The sequence below is a fragment of the Orcinus orca genome, chromosome 6 (genome assembly GCF_937001465.1).
Source record: "Orcinus orca chromosome 6, mOrcOrc1.1, whole genome shotgun sequence".
Taxonomy (NCBI): domain Eukaryota; kingdom Metazoa; phylum Chordata; class Mammalia; order Artiodactyla; family Delphinidae; genus Orcinus; species Orcinus orca.
The window spans coordinates 7,108,942-7,130,584 of record NC_064564.1 but is presented as its reverse complement, the minus strand read 5'-3'; the positions used below and the strand labels follow the sequence as shown (position 1 = coordinate 7,130,584).

Sequence of the window (21,643 nt, the reverse complement as noted above, 5' to 3'; positions counted from 1 at the left end):
CAAGTCTGTATTTGTCATGAGATAGAGCCTGAACGACAAGGGGGCACAGTGGGGACGTTACTGATGTTCTGCGGATACTGCATTGAAGTATGAGAGTCGATTATTTATGCGACTGAATATCCTTACCAGTGAGGGGCGGGCCTGGGGCTGGCAGTGGGGGCGGGGGCGGTATTTAGGGTTTACATAGCTTTTCTTCTTTTCATTTCCTTTTAAAGGCTACATGTGTTGGTGAAGAAAAATATAGGGGCACACTGCATTCCTTTTTCTTATGCCTTTTATTTTTTTATTCATGGTAGAAAATAGGCAACCACACAGAAGAGTCTAAAATAAAAAATACAAGTGTCTGTCCTTTCATAGCTAGTCCAGCTTCCAAGAGGTAGGTGTATACACTGTTTTCTCTTCTGTGGTGCTTTTTTTTTGGCGATATGCGGGCCTCTCACCGTTGTGGCCTCTCCCGTTGCAGAGCACAGGCTCTGGATGCGCAGGCTCAGCGGCCATGGCTCACGGGCCCAACCGCTCCGCGGCATGTGGGATCTTCCCGGACCGGGGCACGAACCCGTGTCCCCTGCGTCGGCAGGCAGACTCTCAACCACTGCGCCACCAGGGAAGCCCTTCTGTAGTGCTTTTGCTGGTTACCTTTACAACCTCAAATAATGTTTCCATTTCTTGATCACTTAGCCTTAGTATCAATTCCAGATACCCAGTGATAAAATTTAGATTTCTTCTTCCACCTCCCACCTCCTCTTCCAGAACTCCTGGTTTTTGTTCAGCATATGACTTCTTGTATCATCAGAGTTTATAACATTCCCTTCTCTAGCTATAATTAACTCTTCTTTGCTGTGTCTGGAGATGGATTACAAAAAAACAGCATTTGCGGTATTGCGATTATATAACCATTCATCGCTGCAGTGGGTCTGAATCCGTGAGGGAGGACACGTAACCTGTGTCAGGGGTCCTGCCCCACCACGGTGGGGTGGGTCCAGCTCCTGAGTCCGGTGGGTCCTCTTTACATTTGTTTTCCATCTTTGGTCCTATGGGGCTGTCACGTTTCTTGCATCACATGTCATCTCTTAGGAGTCTTCTGTTGGACGGTGGATCCGAGGGGTCGGATGGGAGGTACCTCTTCCAGTAATTTTTTTTTTTTTTTCATTTGAAATGCACAGTGCATAAACCTTCTGAGATCTTGTGTGTTCAAAGATGTCTCTGTTTTGTCCACACATACAAGTAACAGGTTAGCTCGCTGAGATTTTCTAAATCATGTTCCCTTAGAAGTTTAAAGGCATTGCTCTGCTGTCCTCTTTTATCCAGTACTGCTGCCAGGAAGTTAGACTTTAGTTCTGCCACGATAAACTCTTTTGTCCTGAGTCTTTTAGAATTTTTTCCGTATCTTTGAAGTCCTGAAGTGCTATAAGCTGTGTCTGAGTATGAATCTTTTTCTTTCTTTTTTTTTTTTTGGCAGTACGTAGGCCTCTCACTGCTGTGGCCTCTCCTGTTGCGGAGCACAGGCTCTGGACGCGCAGGCTCAGCGGCCATGGCTCACGGGCCCAGCCGCTCCGCAGCATGTGGGATCTTCCCGGACCGGGGCACGAACCCGTATCCCCTGCATCGGCAGGCGGACTCTCAACCACTGTGCCACCAGGGAAGCCCTGAGTATGAATCTTTGTTACCCTTACTAATCCTGCTCGGTACTTTGTGAAACTGTTGTAGCTGAGATCTTGGGTGTCTTCGGTGCATGAAAAAATTTTTTCCATTCCTGTATTTCTTTCCTGATGCTCCTTCCCCTTATTGCCTGTCTTCCTTCTTTGCGGATACGGGGCTTTGTAGAGCTCCCTTTCATCTCTCCTAGCCCCCCTCCCTTTGTCTGGGGACATAGGCTTGACTCCACAAGGAGGGCCATCATCTTGGCTGTTAGCCCTGCCGTATGCATTTTTCACTCCAGCCAGTGAAACTTTTCTGATATCACTTGCTTTCATTCTTCTCGAAGTTCCTAAAATTTTCTGGTATGCTAATGGATGTTCTCCCTCTTTTTTTAGAACTGCTATAGTCTATTTAAAGAAAAATAACTCTTAGTAAATTCAGTATGACCTTGGTGGGAGGCCAGTAAGGCAACTAAATGCATGTGTTTAGCCACCACTGCACACCACTGATTTACGACGTCTCTTCCTTGCCTGGATCAGGTAAATTAACCACGAATACAAGCAGGCGCCCGTCTTGCTGCCCTGACCTTTTGTTTGGTTGGTACGTATCGGCAGATACCACCCAGGCTGTCCCACTAACTTCCACCGCAGAGTTCCTGGTTGTAGGACACCTGACGCACGCTGCTGCCTTGGACACAGTGTGCGGGGTGGCGGCAGGTGAGGGAACGTCCTCTTCTCTCTTAGGTTTGTGTGGCAGGTGGGAAGGGGTGCCTGGAGGAGGGAGGGACCTAGTCATTTCAGTAAATACGCTTACTGTGAATAGGGCCCAGTGCTGGACCCTGCAGGTGACTCAGGAAGGCATCAGAGACCATCCCTACCCTCAAGGCGTTTTCAGTCTCTGTACTGTTATCAGTTAAGATCTCAAATGCATATTTTAAAGGTGCAGTAAAGCCAATAGAGAACTATAGGCAAAACCCTGTGGGGTCTGGACGGAGAATATACATCTGTATTAAGGAATAAGGAAGAGGTTGGACAGTGTGGTATTTGAGTTGTGTGTTGCAAGGTGCATAGGCTTCTGACAAGTGGTCTGTGGAAGAGAGCTCCTTAGGTGGAGAGAATGTTGGAAAAAAGTCCCAGGGCTTGGGAAAGAGAGACCATATTAGGGGAACTAGAGGGTCTCTAGTTTGGTTAGAATACTGGATACTTGTTGAGAAGGAGGGTGAGGTATTTGAGATAATCGTTTGGGGTCTCAAGTGCCAAAGAGAGGGGTTTGAACTGAGTTTGCTAGAAAGGGAATTAGAAAAAGGCTGATCAGACAGGTAATCTGATAAAAGCTATTCTTTAAGACGATTAATCTGGTGGATCTCTGTAGGATGGAGTGAAATCTAACGGGTTAATTTGGGGCAGCCGATGTGAAGGTGAGACCTGGCCCCGACCTCAAGGGGCTCGCGGCCTGGTGGACGTGAAAACCTGGTTGCTTTGCCCAAAGAAACATTTAGTTAAACAACTTTTGAAAGAGCATATAGATGTATAAAATAGATTGTGTATATATATATATATATATATATATATATACACACACACACACTATATATATATAGAAGTTAATCACTGCTATACAGTAAAAATCAACTATGCGTCAGTAAGATAAATTAGAAAAACATATAGATGTAGTATATTACATTAATAGATTTTTAACTATAATTAATCTGTCGCCATAGCTATCTCTAATGATCAATTTTCTCATTATCTTAAATTATCTATTTTTATGAATGCAGTTAGAATGATCTGTTATGTTTTTATGCCATATATATTAAATGCTTATTACAAATAGTCTTGCTTAATTTTATATTCACTGCTAGATGTTTAATCATCTAGAAATATAAAAAATTATATACATATATTATATATAAAAAATTATATATCTATTGATTAATGGTTCATTTTGGTTAAAAATACCTGTAATTCATATCCTACTGTTTAGTTATTTAGAAAAAGAAGAGTTAGATTTGGGCTTGTCAGGAGTGTCTTAGTTAGTAAATCTTTCCCCTTAGGTTTCTCTTATTTCTTAGTTTTGGAGATCAATATACTTGAATTGGATTACTGGGGTTTTTTTTTTCTTCTTTTTTTGAGGGAGTGTCAGTAAAATTGCTTGTTTTGGATATTTCTTTTCCTCTTACATAGTCAGGTATTTGGAGAAAGTAGGGAATAAAGGCAGTTACTGTTTTTCAGTAACACTCATTTTACTCACAGAACATCCTCAAGTATTTTTCAAGCATCTTTTTACAACAGACTTAGTCAAAGGTGAAAGAGCTTAGCGGAAAGGGCCGTAAGGTTGTACTTTTAATGCCTTTTGAAAGCCAGAATCCCGAAGCATATGCGCCTAGGTAGGGTCTGTGTGTTTGCTGTTTAAAGACCTTGACTGCACTCTCTGGGTTCGCAGGGTCAGCCCTCTGTCCTGATAATAGATGATTTCCTAGTGAGAGGGTGTCCGTGCTCTGTGATTACACGCCGTCTTTATGCTGCATCGGCCATCAGAGCGGTCCTTTGGAGAGCAGCGACGGAGACACGCAGCTTACGTGTTGCGGCTCACGCCCGAGCCGCCTCTGCTTTCCTGTGACCTGGACCCTGGGGCGTTGAGGCCCCTGCACTTGGGTCCTGCAGCTCCTTCACATTCCCAGATGTCTTCTTTCCACACGTGTCCTCGGTGTCACCCTCCTGCAGCTCATCTCCCTCCTCATCCCGGAGATTCCGCCCCTAAAAAACAAACAGAGACAGAAACTTCAGGAATAAAAGCAGCCTTTCGAATGACCTGGTGGCTCAGAAGTCATAGAGATCCTAAGTCATCATCTCTTCCGTTGCCTTTGGGCCGAACCCACCTCGTGAGAAGGTCGGAGTTTTCAGAGTCTCCAGTGACAGAGGTGTCATAACCCATTGCAATATTTAACAGCCCTCGCTGTCAGGACACTCTTTCATCCCACTTAAATAATGCATGCATCCGTGTTAGCCTGTGTGTTTTCTTCAGTGACTACGGAGCTGACTTACTCTCCCTGTGTGAGACTTTTCTGTTGTATTGGAAGACCGACTGCCCCATGGATACATCTCAGCTCCTGCAGCTCGTCTGTCATAATATTTTCAAATATTATGTATAGAGAGTAGTCGAGGGACTTCCCTGGTGGCGCAGTGGTTAAGAATCCTCCTGCCAATGCAGGGGACACAGGTTCGATCCCTGGTCCGGGAAGATCCCACATGCCGCGTTGCAACTAAGCGCGTGCGTCACAACTACTGAGCCTCTGCTCTAGAGCCCGTGAGCCACAACTACTGAGCCCTGTTGTCACAACTACTGAGCCTGCGCTCTAGAGCCCGTGAGCCACTACTGAGCCCACGCACCTAGAGCCCGTGCTCCACAACAAGAGAAGCCGCCGTAATGAGAAGCCCGCGCACTGCAACGAAGAGTAGCCCCCGCTCGCCGCAACAAGAGAAAACCCACGCACAGCAACGGAGACCCAACGCAGCCACAAATAAATGAATAAAATAAGTAAATTTATAGGGAAAAAAAGAAGAATAGTTGAGATGTAGGCAAAATCATCTGTCTCTCTCTCTCCCCACCGAGAACCCTGCAGTTGTGTGTTCCTTTTGTTTGTGGGATTCAGGCGGGATCCCTAGTTGATGGGTTCCTAGCCATCTGGTGAGAGGCCCCCAGTGCTGGTGTGGGATCAGATGACAGTGGACACTTACTTCCGTGCCTCGGTGATGGGTTTCCTTCCCGCTGGGCCCCGATCTCCGTTTCTGAACCGCGTTTCTTGTTTTCCCAGTTTTGCCATTCTCTTGATGGCCGGTGTGGCTTGTCACTCACTGTGATGCTAGTGTGGTTTTTCCTCCACGTGCGTACATCGCCACGTATCTGGCATGTGTGGTCATTTCTAAGGTCTTCCCTCAGTGCCGCCCCTGGTTATTTTGTAAACATTTTAATATTGAGGTAGAATTTACATTATGTGAATTACAGTGTGGAAATCCTTAAGTGTGGAATTACTGAGTTGTAACACATGTCCACGCCTGGATAACCAACATCCCTGTCAAGTTATATAGAATACATCTGTAATCTCAGGGATTTCCTCATGCCCTGTGAGGATTTATTTCCAGTACATGAGCTTTACCTGTTGTGGAAGTCATGTAGATGTAATTTGTATATATTTATTCTGATACATGTTTATTCTGATTTCCCACGTGTACACATCAGTACGTTGTTCTTTATTTATCTACTTTAAATAGCTGAGGAGTCCAGTGCCCATCTCCCGCAGATGGACGTTTGGGTTTTCGGTTTGGGGTTTTGTGAATAGTTCCGCAGGGAGCATTTCTATGTGGCTCTGTATGTGGACATGTCTTCATTTCTTGCATTAACACCCAGGACTGGAATTGTTGGGTTGTGAGTAGGTGCGTTTGTAACTTTATAAGAAGCGGTCGAGCAGTTTTCCGGAGTGGTTGTACCATTTTAGACTCAACCTGTGTGAGTTGTTCATTCTGTGATATTGACAGCATTTTCTGTTGTCAGTCTTTTTAATTTTAATCGCTCTGATGGGTGTGAAATACGATCTCCTTCTAGTTTTATTTTATATTTCCCTGATGACTAAGGATGTTGAGTGCCTGTCTACTTCCTTTTCGAAGTGTCTGCTCAAATCTTTTGCCTGTTTTTCAATTGGGTTTGTTGGTTGTTGTTTAGTTGCAGTTCTTTATATTTCCGAATTGAGGTCCTTTGTCATGTATATGCATTATAAATATTTTCCCCTATGTGTAGCATGCATTTTTATTTTCTGAATTGTCTTTTTTGATGAACAGAATTTTTCGGTTTTGATGAAGTTCAATTTATAAAGTTTCATGGTTAGTTAAGATTTGTGGGGGGAGGTGAGGGAGGTCTGCCTCATCACTAAGATAGTATCCTGTGTGTTCTAGAAAACTGATACAGTTTTAGATTTTACATTTGATTCTGGGATCCATCTCAAGTTATTTTTTGTATGTGATGTGAGGTAGGGGTCAAGATGCCTTTTTCCTCCACGGGCTGCTAAGTGTTCCAGATCCATTGTTGAAAAGACTTTCTTTTCCCCACTTGAATTGCCTTGACACTTTTGTCTAGTTGTCCATATATGCGTGGCTCTATTCCAGTGTTGTTTCAGTTCTGAAACTATGAACTGTCTTTCACATTTGATGTCATGTTTAAATTATGTGAGCATCTCTCTCCACTGCATCAATGAAAACACTGGACACAAACATCTAAACCAGGCAGTTGAAGTAGAGGTCTCACCTGACCTTCCCGTTTAGTATGAAAACCTGCTCCTACCCCCGCCCTGCCCTGTTTCTGGCTCTCCCTACCTCCCTGGGTTTCTGTGAGGGTTGGATGGGGGCTGTGCAGAGCCCATCATGCAGGACCGTTCCTCCCCACGACTCCAGTGGCAGGTGGGAGGTTCAGGCAGGGCTGGGGCACGGGCCTTGCCAGGAATCTAGCTGTCTTCCAAATAGATAGAAAGTTGACTTTTTACCGGGAAGTGTCCCTCATCCTGCCATGAATCCTCAAGATGGCAGCTCAAGTTACTGCAGCAGATTTTCCCAGTAAATTTTCCTGCTCTCTGCAAAATATTATCATAATTATTAAATGTGATGAAACAGAGAAACTGATATTCAGAGCAATGAGCGACATGAATTTCCTGCATTTTAGTTCAGTGACTGTATTCTCAAGAGCTCTCTGCCCTTGGAAACATCCATAAGATTTGTTTTCTTTAATGGTTTGTCTGTCAGTTGTACACTCCCGGTTTAAAGGCCATCCAAGCAAAAGAAGCTGTATATCAGCTGTGTGACTGTTTGCTTGTAGCCACCAAAAGAGTCTGTAAGGAAGATACTTGTTTGCTGTGGTGTGCTGCAGACTTTGCTTCACCTTTTTCAAATGCCAGCAGTTCACTCAGTCCAAAGCCCTCAGCTGCCCTCTTCCAGGGCATATCGCGTTTTTAGCTATGTTTCTAGCACACGCTGAAGTGGACACCAGTGAGCGGTAGTGGCTCACGCTTCTCCAGGTTCTCCTCGCGCACCTCGGTGTGCCAGGCTCCCCGGCAGCCCCAGGGGACGGGGAGTGACAAGCCTCCTTCCTCCTGCTGTTCCCCTGTATCTACCTCGTCCTGTGCCCCAGAGGAGGTGCTAAGAACAGTCCGCAAGGGTGGGTAGCTGTCCCCAAGCAACACAACGCACGCGCGGAGGCGTGTGGTCCGTGTGTTCACAGCTGGTGAGCCCGACCCACTGTAGAATCGCCTTATTAAGCGGCTTTCCCTTTGGCTGTGGTTTTTCCCACTTTGCCGTCCACACTTCAGCACTCAGCCCACTAGCGATGACGTTCATTTGTTCATGTATTCATCCAGCAGGGACGTAATCACAGGCACTGAGCTGGGTGCTCATGATGAGAGATGGCCATGCAGCTCAGGTGCACAGGTGTTGCGCTCTCGTGGGGACCAGGCTGTGAGCCGAGCGATGGGTGGATGTGAGAACCGTGTGCCCGGGCGCGGGATGAGCAGCCCCTTCTCCAGACGAGGGGCGGGGGGTGTCCTCCCCACGGAGGCCGCACCCGCTCTGGTCCTAAAGCAGGCGTGGCTTCTGCGTCTGGGAAACGGTCTGTCCTGTTGACCTGCACCCTGAACTTGGTCTTATTTACATCTGATTCCAAACAACAGAGGCATCCGTCCCAGACAGAAAACTGTAAGTGGGAGAAACCCGACCTCCTTGTCAACTAAGCGCGTGTCCAGGGGCTGGGGGCCCTCTGGGTAGGAAGGTGGGGTTGCGGGGGGCTGCCCTGTGGCCTTCGGTGGAGGGCTGTCTCAGTCCGTTCGGGCCGCTCTCATAAAATACCACAGACCGGGCAGCTTGTAAACAACAGAAATGATTTCTCGCTGTTCCAGCGGCTGGGAAGTCCAGGATCGGGTGTCTGGTGGAGGCCCCCTCCTGGGTCCACAGCTGGTACCTGTCACTGTGTCCTCACAGGGCAAAAGGGATGAGGGATTTCTCTGGGCGTCTTTCATTAGGGCACTGATCCCACTCTCGAGGGCTCCACCCTCTTGACCTAAGCACCCACCTCTACACCATGACCTCTACACCATCGCCTCTACACCGTCACCTTTGGGGGGACGCAGACAGGCAGACAGTAGCCAGGAGGCGTGGCACGTTTGAGGCCGGAGGTGATGAAAGCAGACTGCTTCGCTTGCTGAGGGTGGAAAATATGACGTGAAAGCATCCAAAAGGAGGTCTGTGAAAGTCGTGGTGTAGGATGTTAATCTGATTGAAGAGGGTAACCGGGATCATCTTCAGATTCCAGAGACACAGGCGGTGTGGCCAGGCCCACGCTTCCAGAACTGCTCCCGCTGCTGCTGTTGTGGCCCTTTGGTTCTCTTTTCCCCTCTCTAATTCTTAGGGTTTTAATTTTTATTTATTTATTTATGCTTTATTTTTATTTTTTTTTGCAGTACACAGGCCTCTCACTGCTGCGGCCTCTCCCGTTGCGTAGCACAGGCTCTGGACGCGCAGGCTCAGTGGCCATGGCTCACGGGCCCAGCCGCTCCACAGCATGTGGGATCCTCCCAGACCGGGGCACGAACCCATGTCCCCTGCATCGGCAGGCAGACTCTAAACCACTGCGCCACCAGGGAAGCCCTCCTAGGGTTTTTAATCCCCTAAATACAGGTCTTTCCCTTTGGCCTCCGTCTTCCCTATAGCACTGCCTATGACACTGTGCTCTGGACAAGGCTCTCCTGGACAAGTAGGAGAGGGGACGGCGGGGGGCCTGACTGCACCCCACACAGATGTATTTATTGATCCTCAGTATTATGATTGCTGGAGAAACAGTTAGCAGAGTCTCACATCAGTTTTTCTTAAGTTTGGAAAACTCTTCACTTTCTCCCCGGATGTTGGAACATAATTACTTGACTCGAACTAACTTTGTTATGTCTTTACATTTAGTTAAGTACTGGTTAAGTAGCCAGTTCTGTATCATCATTCGAGTCTGTAGCAGGGAGAGTGCAGTCCAGGGAAACTGGTGAGAAAGCTGCTGCTTCGTCTCCTCTCTTTTTACCTTTAGTTTATTTTTTTTTCCGTCTCTCTCTCTCTCTCTCCGACCCTTCCCTACAACGTTAATGCCACTAAAACAAGGCTGGAAAGTGTCCCTGGCTGCTTGCTTGCTCAAGAGATGCTCTGGGAGGAGAGGAGTGTGGGAACGCGGGAGGGGTGTGAGGAAGAGGAAGGGGGAGGGTGGTAGGAGGAGGGGCGGCCGCGTGCCACAGAAGCAGGCAGGCTAGCCTGGGCAGCCCTGTTCCATGGTGGGTGGAGGGGCCAGGTCTGGGCAGAGGAGACGGTTGGAGGCAGGGAAGGGGACACTGGCCCAGCAGAATAAGGACAAACAAAGAATAAATGCGAGTGAAAAAAACATGGTTTTCTTCATTTCTGTCTATACGCAGCGGCTGTCCTCCAAGTGCTGGTAGATACGGTTGAAGTCAGTCTGATGAGAAAATGTTATGTGGCAAATGGAGGTGGAGGCTTAAGAAAGTGATCAGATCAAAATGCCCCGGCAGAGTGCTGTCCACATAGAAATATTAAAGGAAAGAGCAAGTAAAATGATGGGCTTTTGTGGGATTATGGCATTCACAGCCCCTTCTGCTGTTGCCTTGGAAAAATACCTTGTAATATGCATCTTGGATGTTTGTTATATTGAAGTGGAAACATTTCAAGTTCTGATCAAGTCGTATTTGAGTGGTAATCCAACCCAGAGATTCTGAGAACAGCACTTAAGACTTATTCACTATTAAAGAATCAGTATTTTAATGAAATGCTGTTATGTCCAGAGAGATACTTCACTTTGTGGGGGGTAGGGAAAAGCCAACATGTATTTTGTGTACAAGGAACATTTAAACAGTCTTTTCCTAAACTATTTTGCTACCTGTTACTCTGTGTGCAGTGCTTAGTGCTTCCTATCTGGTTATTTCTTTGGGCCTCAGTTCTTTCTGGAAAGTTTTTGAAAGTCAAGTTGCAACCAGCCAGAGTCTATGCCAATTGAAATACAGCTAAACTATTAAATTATACACATTTTATGGCTTTCCGGTGACAAGCATATCTTCTAGATGTTCTTTTTAGTAGGTCTTTGAATCTTTTTTTACTTAATGGAGCAGTAAGAAACGCATGAAGGAATTTGAATTTAGAGAGGCTGTCTTGCATGTGTATCTGGGCGCTGGCATTTAGCGTCTGTAAAATCAATTGGCAGTGAATGTTTTATTTACCTCTTAGGATCTCAGCTAGATCATCAAGCAGCGCTCTGCCAGAGATATTGGAATACAGTCGATGGTACGGAAACGGAGTGGAAAGCAGTGAATCAGAAGTATTTGCGTGCCGGTCTCATGAGGATTTTAATGCCCTGTAAAATACCTGTGTATGTAATGGGGAAGCAAAAATTATTGGAAAAGTAGAAACGGGCGCACTGGCATAGTACTCTTGTACACGAGCGAAATAGTCACTGTTTACCGAAACGTTATCACACCTCAAATTGCCTAAACTGCCCAGCTCTTTGCCGAGGCCTGAGTGGCAGCTGCAGGGCGAGGTTGGCCGCAGTGCCGGGCTCTCTGCAGCCTCTTGGCTTCTGAGCCTCCCTTTCATGTGTAGCCAAGTGAAACGTGAGCTCTGCAGATACTGCGGCCTTGGCCGGGCAGCAGCTTGGAAAGGCTGCCGAGGGCCAGGAGGCCAGGGGCCGGGCGAGGCCACGACTCCCAGGCCTTTGCAGGGCAGTGACCGAGGGGCTCTGAGGTTCCAGGCACGTTTCCCTGCGAGCCCAGGCCTGGGCTCTCTCAGGCGGTGGTTTTGGCTTCATCCTTCAGACGCTGCGTGAGGAATATGCAGTCTTTATTGCTCTTCAGTCGCTTAACCGTTTTTCCTTCACCTTCCACAATCTGTGTGGCGATCAGTCTTTTAAAAGATCAGTGCACTTCACTGGATTTGAAATCAGGGTGGGGTTCGTTTTATTTCATACAGGAAGCCTTCTTTGGGGAAGTCTGACACAATTGGATTTTCAGCCTCTTGGAATTTAATGGGAAAAGCACAGCAGAGAAGGACAGGGCCGGGTGCCCGGGTGTCCACTGGTGGGTTAGGTGGCCCTTGACCTCGGGATTGCTCCTCTGTGGCTCCCGGTCACTGGGAGAAACCGATTCACAAATCAGTGTGAGTTGGTGCGTTTCCGGTGGCAGTCAGGGATGTAACCGGGCTGACCGTAACGCACATCACTGTTGCCTGAAGTTTTATTCTTGCTGCTCATGTGTTAAGAATGTTGGATGATTTTAGGAACACTTAGTAGAATTGCTTTGATGGGAATGTTAGTAAGTCCATCAGGCCGCCGGTGCATGGAAATGATCTACGGAGAAATACATTCCTTCCCTCCCACACCAGCACATGAGAAAAGAGCCGTCCTGTGGGTCACTGGGGAGCTGACAGGTCTCCCCAGGGAGCAGTCCAAGCGGTCCTGAATGCCGGATCTGGGTCTCGGTGCTGCGTTTGGCTGGCCAAACAGAACTAATCGAGGTGGGGAGAAAACCGAGAGGACAGGCCCTAATGGTGCACAGAGCTCTCCGTCACCGAGCCAGTAATAGGATCTTCAGTTAATTCACACAGCCTTCCAGCTCCCTGCACTGGCCCTGCCAGGATGAGATACAGCCTCTCACAGAACGCCACCCCCTACTAGACAGGGCGTGTCGGTGCGTCTGTAATTTCTTCTGTTCACCCAGAAGATGAAAACAAACGTGCGCTTCAGAAACGCCCCCCGTGAAGTCCCGACGCCTCCCTAGGAGGAGCAGGCTTTGGGTTGCTGCACAATGAGTGTGCTCTGGAAATGCCAGTGCTGTGTGAATTCGTGCAAAAGGAGGCGTATACGGCTGCAGAGACGGACGTGTCTTCAGGTGCCCTGGGTCCCTGCTGACCCGCCCTTCCTGCTGGGCGGTGGCAGTGATGGCGCGTCTGCCCACCGGCCGCTTGCAGTGGTTTACACGCTTTGCTTCTCTTGGTCCTCATGGCACCCTGAAGGTGAAATTAGGCCCGGAGAGGCTCACCTGCTCAGGATCACACAGCAGGTGAGCAGCTGGGCTGGGATCCCGGCCGCAGGGCTACCAGTCATGTCGCCAGGGCTGTGTTCCGAGCGCCACTTCGCTCCTCCGGCCGTGTCGCTCAGAGCGCTGTTTACTGCTTGTTTATTTACTGTCATTTCCTCCAGTGTGTCTTAGGAAGTATTGTTGAACTGTGACTACCAGACTTCCAGAAACACACGGTAAAGTAGAGGACGTGGCGAGGCCCTTCTGTGAGAGGGGACGGGACCTACGACCCTTCCCTGAAGCCAGCACGGCAAGACTGCAACCCCGGGTCAAAGGACTGGGCGGGGCTTCCCTGGTGGCGCAGTGGTTGAGAGTCTGCCTGCCGACGCAGGGAACACGGGTTCGTGCCCCGGTCTGGGAAGATCCCACGTGCCGCGGAGCGGCTGGGCCCGTGAGCCGTGGCCGCTGAGCCTGCACGTCCGAAGCCTGTGCTCCGCAATGGGAGAGGCCACAACAGTGAGAGGCCCGCGTATCGCAAAAAAAAAAAAAAAAAAAAAAGCCAAAGCAAGGACCGGGCGGCATCAGCGTCCCGCAGGGGAAACCGAAGGGCGCATTGGAGTAGTCGATGGGGTTCGGTCAGGCCTGGGTGACGGGGGTCGTGTCGTTAGAAGCAGGGTCCTAAGGTCAGAGGGCCTTTGCAGGGTCCAAGGACTTCTGGAAGGCTGGGCTCCGGTGTCCTCCGGAGCAGCTCCTGTTAAGCAAACCCAGCAGGCCACGGGCGAGGCTGGCCAGGCCCCCCACCCGCGGCAGTCGACAGCAGCAGCCGGCTCTTCCTCTGACGCCAAGCAAGAATACCTCACCAAGCAAAGCTGGGCCAGATGCTGAATCTCTGACTGGAAGCTAAACTAATTATGCAAAACTATGTTAGGAAGTTCTGTTGCCATCAGGGTTTGATCCACTTCTTTGGAGGGGGCGGGGGCAGGGAGAGACTTTAAAATAGCTTAAAAAAAAAACTATCGCTGTCCCCCTGCCTGCCCGCCCCCTGCCCACCCCCCCCCACCGCCCCCCCGGCCGGACTCGCCCTCTTGGCAGGGTTCTTCCCGCCTGGCGCTGCCTGAAGGACACAACAGTTGAGACACTTCAGCCTGTCACTTGGGGCCCCTGTAAGCTGCCTGCCCACCTGTGTGCACTCACATGCCTGCTCCCTCCTGAGCATCGCGTTCTCCGTCAAGCCGGTCCCTCTGCCCCGCGTGCTCCTTGCCTTTGGGGGTGCTGCCCCCAGCGCCCCTGCGTTTCTCTTTCTTTCTTCTTTTCCGGCTTTCCTGCTGGCTCCTCTTGTCTCCTTGAAGATGTGGCTCGTGTGTCCCTTCCTCCAGGAAGTGTTTCAATTTCCCACCCACTCCACCCTAAGACCTCTGCCCTCTGCTGCTGTCACAGCTCGGTCCCTGCGTCCCCGGGTCACTCAGTCCCTGCCCTCTGGCCTAACGACTTCTAGAGCCTTGTCCCTTAAGGGGAACGGCTGTGCCTGTCCCTCTTTCAGTCCTCAGCACTCACACACCACCTGGGAAGAAGGGAAAGCTTGATAAATGTTTTCCGGATGATGAATAAATGAGTAAGTACGGAAAAAGCAGGAGCTCAGGAATCTCCTTCAGTGAATTACTTTGGCTGTTTGACGTGCCGTTTATCCTCTGAATCAGGGGTAGGCAGCCATGACCCGGAGAGGCCAGAAGTCGTCTTAAAGTGACACCTGATGCTCAGGAAGGGCACCTCCAGTGCCACCGGAGAGGGAGTATCGTATCCAGTCCATTTGGTGATTAGATTGCCTGGGGGCACACGCACGTGTTAAAGCCGTCACTTAAAACCATAATGCAGTGTGGTCACATCCAAAACCCCGTCTGTTAGCATCTCAGCCTGACGGTGCTCTCTAGGCAGGAAAGAGCAAAGGGGGAGTGGTCGTATGTAGGTTGTAAAGGCTATGTGTGCATGATCACGGGTTATGACCTCTGAGCGGCCGGCAGCGGTGCCTCACCTCCTCACGGCCGTTCCAGACCCCGGCACAGAGTTGGCCCCAGCTCATCCCTGAGTCCACGAAGGAGAAGGAGCTGCTGCCCACAGTGAATGCCGTGGGAAAAGTTTTCCCCAAAAGCCAAACTCTGATGCTTATCTGTCAAGCTTAAGAGCAGTTAGTAAATGAATGAATTGTTCTGAGTTTTTCCTCCCCTTCTTTTTTTTTTTGGTGCTTATCATTTATCCTGCTGAGTAAAGTAGTTAATAGCAGAAATTAAGTTTTTTATGAGTTTTTGAGTTTTACGCCAGGAAGCCAGACACAGCAGCACTTCCATGTACTAAAAACCCCAAATAAGGCAAAAGCCTCACTAAATTAGCCTTAGGAACAGAATGCCAGCTCAGGGGCCGGGGACGGTCTCCTGTTTGTTTTGTTTGCTCTTGGTGACACGTACGTATACAGTTTTTGTTTTTTTTTTCGGTACGCGGGCCTCTCACTGTTGTGGCCTCTCCCGTTGCGGAGCACAGGCTCTGCACGCGCAGGCTCAGCGGCCACGGCTCACGGGCCCAGCTGCTCCGCGGCATGTGGGATCTTCCCGGACCGGGGCGCGAACCCGTGTCCCCTGCATCGGCAGGCGGACTCTCAACCACTGCGCCACCAGGGAAGCCCCGTTTACAGCTTTTTAATGTGAGGTTTTCTTTGTAGGGCAAAGTGTGGAGTTGACCTTGACTTAACAACCATGATAATCCAGTTGGATTTTCAGACATTTGGGGACCGTTCTTTCATTAAAACTCTTCTCTTTCCTTTAGGGAATACCTCAGTTACCATGTGCCAAAGCATTATACAACTACGAAGGCAAAGAGCCCGGGGACCTTAAATTCAGCAAAGGTGACATCATCATTTTGCGGCGACAAGTGGATGAAAATTGGTACCATGGGGAGGTCAACGGGGTCCATGGCTTTTTCCCCACCAACTTCGTGCAGATCATCAAACCGTTACCTCAGCCCCCGCCTCAGTGCAAAGCACTTTATGACTTTGAAGTTAAAGACAAGGAAGCCGACAAAGATTGCCTTCCGTTCGCAAAGGTAAAGTGAGAACAGCATTGCCTTCTCTGTACCTGGCTGCATAGACTAGGGCTTCTGTTTCCTTGTGCAAAAACATATGATAGTTTCTTGTGAACTATCTCACTGTGCTTCTAAAAATATCTGGAAGCAGGCTTCTCAGAGTCACAAAGACAGTAATTTTGTGCACAGACTGTTCTCTGTGAAAGATAATTTTGGTTGATGTGCTATCATTTTCGTATTTAGGGCCTAAATGTAATTCTGAGCTACGTTTCGGGGTGTGTGTGCACCATTCGGGGATTTTAATTCCCTGAATTATGGATAACAAAGTGAAACGTCATTACTTCCTTATTTTATATGAAAATTTCTTTGCTGCAAAGCACACAAGACTATATCTACTGAATTGATAAAATGCTTTGGGATTTTGAGCAGAATGTTGTGTTTTTTTGGTAAAGAAGAACAGTAAGGTGTACACTTAAATGGGTATTTGGTGTATTATCAGAGAAAAAGTGAAAAGAGCCTGAAAATTAATCTGGACCAGGGGTTCAGGGGGCCTGGGTGGGATTTGAGTTTGCAATTTGTGGGTCTAAACAAATTCAGCCCTCAGCCCCTCGGTGGAGGGGCTGGTAGTTTACAGCTGTCTGTTCTGATGGGGGATGCCAAGCTGACTGCTAATTACCATTCAGTTCATCAGCTTCTTCCATTCACATCCTGAAGACACGTCATGGAACTTTTACTCATGTACTCTTACGACTTGAGTCCCATATTGAAAAGAAAATTAGGTGGCAAGCTTCCTGGGATGAGGTAGAGTAACGTTCATTGTTTCTTCAGGATGACGTTCTGACTGTGATCCGCAGAGTGGACGAAAACTGGGCTGAAGGCATGCTGGCAGACAAAATAGGAATATTTCCAATTTCGTATGTTGAGGTAAGTCCGTCTGTAGAAACGTCAGTTGTGTTCGTGTTCTGCTTAGCAAATCAGTCTTCAGTGTGGAATCTGAGTATTCAGAAATCCTCAGGATCACTTTCCAGTGTGTACCTGCATCGCATCGTTGTTGCACACCTTGAACTGATACAGTGTTACATGTCCATTATGTCTCAATAAAACTAGGGGGAAAAAAAGAAAGACGAAAACCTAATCGATTAATTAAAAAAAAAAGCCCTCATAGCACAAAGCCCCAGGAACGCACCTGTTCTAAATCCTGGGATGGAATTCCTCTACCCTGCCCTACAATTCCTGTGAAACGTTTGAACTCTGAACTTTGTCCCCTGCTAAGGGCATCGGTGTGTCTGTTGAGTGGGACCCTGGGCTGCCTGCCGGCCCCTGTGCTGTCTGCAGCCACTCTTTTCTGTCGGCAGCTGTGTGGTCAGAGGCTGGCGAAGGTCCCGACTAAGGTGAGAGATGCGTGTTTCTGTCTGTTGACACGTTCTTCCACGTGCCCCACGTCTCAGAGCTGCGACAGTGATTTGCACGGTAGCCTCCAGAAAACGTTAAATAAGCAGTGAACCGCCTTCACCCCATCCCAGCAATAACTAGCCACGCTGCCCCCTTTAACCAGCTTTACTCGGAAAGGCATGGCCAACCCGATTCAGCGAAGTCTTCAGCGAAGGCTTTTTAGGAATATGTGTAAAGTAACATGTATTGTTTTAAAGAATAACACAAATTAAGAATGAACTAGGAAGTTACATTCTGCCTTATTACATCATATATCATAAACTTTCTTTTTTTTTTTACATCTTTATTGGAGTATAATTGCTTTACAATGGTGTGTTAGTTTCTGCTGTATAACAAAGTGAATCAGTTATACCTATCATAAACTTTCATGTCCTTTAGTCATGAGACTTTCACTTCAAAAACACAATTTGAAGGGATTTTCAAAGAACGAAAGACCAGCCCAAACAACCGTACAAGGTTAGCTGAGGTCACAGAAGGCTTCTGGGAAGAAGCGATTTCTTAGTGATGTCTGTGTCCTGGGTAAATGTGCATGGAAAAGGTGCATTGTTATGGCAGAAAGGACACCCGTGCCGCACAACCAGCGTGTGCACAGGCCGGAAAGTAAGAGACAGCACAGATCGGGAAACTGAGAGTAATTCTCTTGTTTAAGATATCAAAGCATGGATCTTAAGATGTAAAAAAAGAAAACCCACACCACTTGTGTTCCCGTCTTTTCATCTGAGGCATTTATTTTGGCGTGGTTCTGAGGACAAAAATGACAAATTGTGTCATCGTAGCCAGCGTTCAGTCTCCCCACAGACTGTGAGATGGCCAGCGTTTTCCTAGTAGAACTCCCTTGGACTACCGTGAATCTGTGGAAAGGTAATTCAGACCATGTAAAAGCCTTGAAGTTTATCCGTATCCTTCAGGTGTTCCTGTTTATTAAAATATTTTTTCCTCCTTTGAAAGTAAACAGTAGAAAAATAATTCTTAGCTCTCAGGTCATCGTTCCTGCACGTTATTTACATATTCTCACTGCGGTCACAAAAAGTTACACGCGTTCCCAAGCATCTGAATCGGTACAGTGAGGAGTGTGGGTACCGCAAGCTTAGTCGTGAGAGCCTGTCTTCGCTTGCTGGGTATTAGCAATACTACTTGCTAGCACTTGGCGTGTGAGGCGTGGAAGAGGATTGCTGTGCTTTTGTTACTGGGCAGGTGTAGAGTTGCGTGATAGGCATAACAGATCCACCCACGGCAAACCCAGAGTCACCGAGAGTCACCTGAGTCATGAGGATTATTTACTCTGACTTTGGTTGGAAAGATAAACTTCTGCCCAAGTGGAAAATACTTTCATTCTTCTGCCTCTTTTCTTTCACAAGAGTATTTTCCTCATTTGAACCACAGTTTTGCCAGTTGAGACGAGGTGAACGAATCATCTCTCCCGGGGAGACCGTGAGCTTCCCTTTGATGTAAGGCCATAGGATGGAAGTTTCTGGCACCTGGGGATTAGCATGGGGATTCAGCCTTTAGGGGAAGAAGGGGTGGCAGATTTCAGTAGCAACCTACCGAAATTCAGCCATTCATGTAAAGCGTAGACTGTCTTACAGGGCAGCCTCACATGGAGCGAAGCCAGCTAACCATGGGAATCAAAAACTGGGGCTTTTTCCTGAATAATGTCTTTCTCTTGCTCTGTAAACCCTTTTAGGGTCCAGACCATACCTCACTGTAAAAACAGACTGTGTTACAAAAATCCACTTGAAAGTTATTTTCTTATCCCTTGTAGATACACATTTAGGTTTCCACCAGTGTTAGGTGCTTTTGCTTTTTTTTTTTTTTTTTTTGTGGTACGCGGGCCTCTCACTGCTGTGGCCTCTCCCGTTGCAGAGCACAGGCTCCGGACGCGCAGGCCCAGCGGCCATGGCTCACGGGCGCAGCCGCTCCGCGGCACGTGGGATCCTCCCAGACCGGGGCACGAACCCGTGTCCCCTGCATCGGCAGGCGGACTCTCAACCACTGCGCCACCAGGGAAGCCCCGCTTTTGCTTTTTTCACGGTGCTGCTCCCCCAGACTGTTACCCCCCAAGGTGTGAGAAGGTTGTGTGTGATGGTGTGTCTCAGAGGGCCTGGCCCTGCTGTGTCCTGTGCACCATGGTTTGGAGCTCAGATCGGACTGTGACCCAGAGGACAGCAGTGGTCCTATAAGAGAATCTCAGCACCACGTCTTGTGAGGAAGTGAGTTCAGAACTGAGTCTGCAGAGTGGCATCTGGGCTTGTCACAGCGGAAGCTGGAACCCCGACTCCTGCTGGGTGGCTGGTTCGTGGAGATGCCCGTGGAACTTGCCTGGGGCAGAAACTCTGAGCAGGATGGGCTAGGGGGTGGGATGCAGGCCTGGAGCAGGACCTCTGGGGTCGAGTTGGGAGCTGAGTGTCAGTGGTGGCTGAGCAGAGAGCTGAGTCGGGGGACCCAGGGCATGAGAGGCAATGGTGGGGTGCTGTGCCCTTCCCATCCCTGCTCCCCACCTCCCTTCCGCCTTCCCCTCCAGCACCAGGACTGTGCACCGGGCTCCCCACCTGTATCACAGGAGGTGAGAAAACGGTGACCTGCCGACAAATGACCTCCGATTAAAGTACCAGATTCTTCAGAGTTTGAGCAGAGAAGGATAGTCTGGCTGGGGGTGACTAGGGAGAGAACGGCCACGTGAATGTCCTTGAATTCTGCCCCTCGGGTCTCTGTAAAGGTGAGGGGTCTCCTGCCTTGATCACCATCACGCTCCCCTGGACACTCTCCCATCAGAGCCCCGAGGCTGTGGGTTCTGTTCTGTAGGGAAGGTAGATGTTTCTTGGGGAAACCCAGGGGCCTCTTGGAGACAGCGTGTCAGGATATGTGTAAAGGGGTGTATTTGTCGAGGAGTGAGTGCGCTTTTAAAAAGGAATCGGTAGCTTGCTCTTTGTTTTGTTCAGAAATATCGGGCTTCTCCAAAACCGAACGATTTTAACACCCTCATTAATTCAGAGCTGACTCATTCACATTTCCTGGTCATTTGGACAAAGATGACGTAACTCCTAGCAAGCCCAAAGTTTGAATGAAGTGCTGAATATGGCATTTTGGATGAATTTCAAACATTGTTGTGTATTGTAGGCTTATGAGCTATACATTTTTATTAAATGTGTCGTACAATATTTTGATTCTTAGTCATTCATATAAACTATCACCCAGTTTTTTCAACAAAAAAAATTGGTTAGCAACTCTGCTGCAGATAGAATGTGAAAGTGAGCACTCCTCGTGTGCAGGTGGCGTGAGGTGGGCGTGGCCTGGTAGGCAGCTGTCTAGCTCTGTAGTTAACTGCCGGAAGGAAGGGCTGCATCCGGGTTAGATCGCTGCCCCGATGTCACCTCTGTGGGCACACCTGCCCTCACCACCTCGTCTAAAGAGGTTCTTCCTCTTCCACCTGCTTTGCCTCACCCACCAGGTGCTGTGATCCTGGAAAACCTTGGGCTCGGAGCCCAGACGGCCTGGATTCCAGTCTTGGCTGGACCGGTGATTGTGGCGTGACTGGTCTCCTCATGTATAAAATAGTAGAGCCCTCAGGGTGAGGTCGTCCAGTGGTGCTGTGCACTGCCTGCAGCTAGTGAGAGGTGTGTAGGGGGGACTATGGCCATCACCACCGCTGTCATCGTAATCACTCCACCGCATCTTGTCACCTGTAGTTGTCTCATCTGTGGATGCTACTGTCTCCCAGTGTCCGCCCTGCATGGAACGTGAGCTCCCAGGGTCAGCATCTTGTCTGGTTCACCCGCTCTCCCGAGGTCCCCGCGTGTCACCTCCCCCTGGTTGACCCTCAGTAAACATGGGTTGAATGAGTGAGTGAGCAACCCAAGGACCTTTTGAGCCGACATCAGGAATGAACTGGTTTCAGAGGTGGCCAACTTTGACATTTTTCAGCCAGAACGCCCAGCATTCGCTACCCAGCCATGTATTTTCTCATCGGTTTATCTTGGTGATACATCCGGACCCCACCATCCTCAAAGCACAAGGTCTCTCCGGTGACTTTAGGGAGATTGTTTTTTAATGAAGCTGGGTGATCTGTGGTTATGCCTAGTTTAGAATTTTCCAGACTCAAATAACGGTGGCCATACCCTGTGGATTAGATCCTGGAGCCTCTACGGATGATCTCCTTGATACGTGCTGACATGAATTTTCACCTGCTTGACACTATTCCTCTGGCTCACTTTGAGCAGACGTAGGGTGGCCTAATTGTTAAGGATACTCATTCTTTTAAAATAACTTTATGGAGTTATCAGTGACATATAATAAACTGCACATATTTAAAGTGTAAAGAGGTTTGCTGTTTTCAACTTTCAGAATCAGACAAATCTTGGGAGATATTTCTGTGCCCAGGGAACAGAACGGTGTCAT

General features: G+C 48.6%; 1 protein-coding gene across 5 annotated transcripts in view; it reads left to right on the top strand.

Annotated features, from left to right (window-relative positions):
- SH3RF1 (SH3 domain containing ring finger 1) overlaps positions 1 to 21,643 on the top strand; it is a 160,337-nt gene that overhangs the window by 90,893 nt on the left and 47,801 nt on the right. For all 5 annotated transcript variants that reach the window (XM_049711356.1, XM_033403550.2, XM_004278662.3 and 2 more), the window contains exons 3-4: positions 15,542 to 15,817; positions 16,625 to 16,720. In XM_049711356.1, coding sequence (XP_049567313.1) covers positions 15,542 to 15,817; positions 16,625 to 16,720 — 372 coding nt within the window. The remainder of the gene's footprint in view (positions 1 to 15,541; positions 15,818 to 16,624; positions 16,721 to 21,643) is intronic.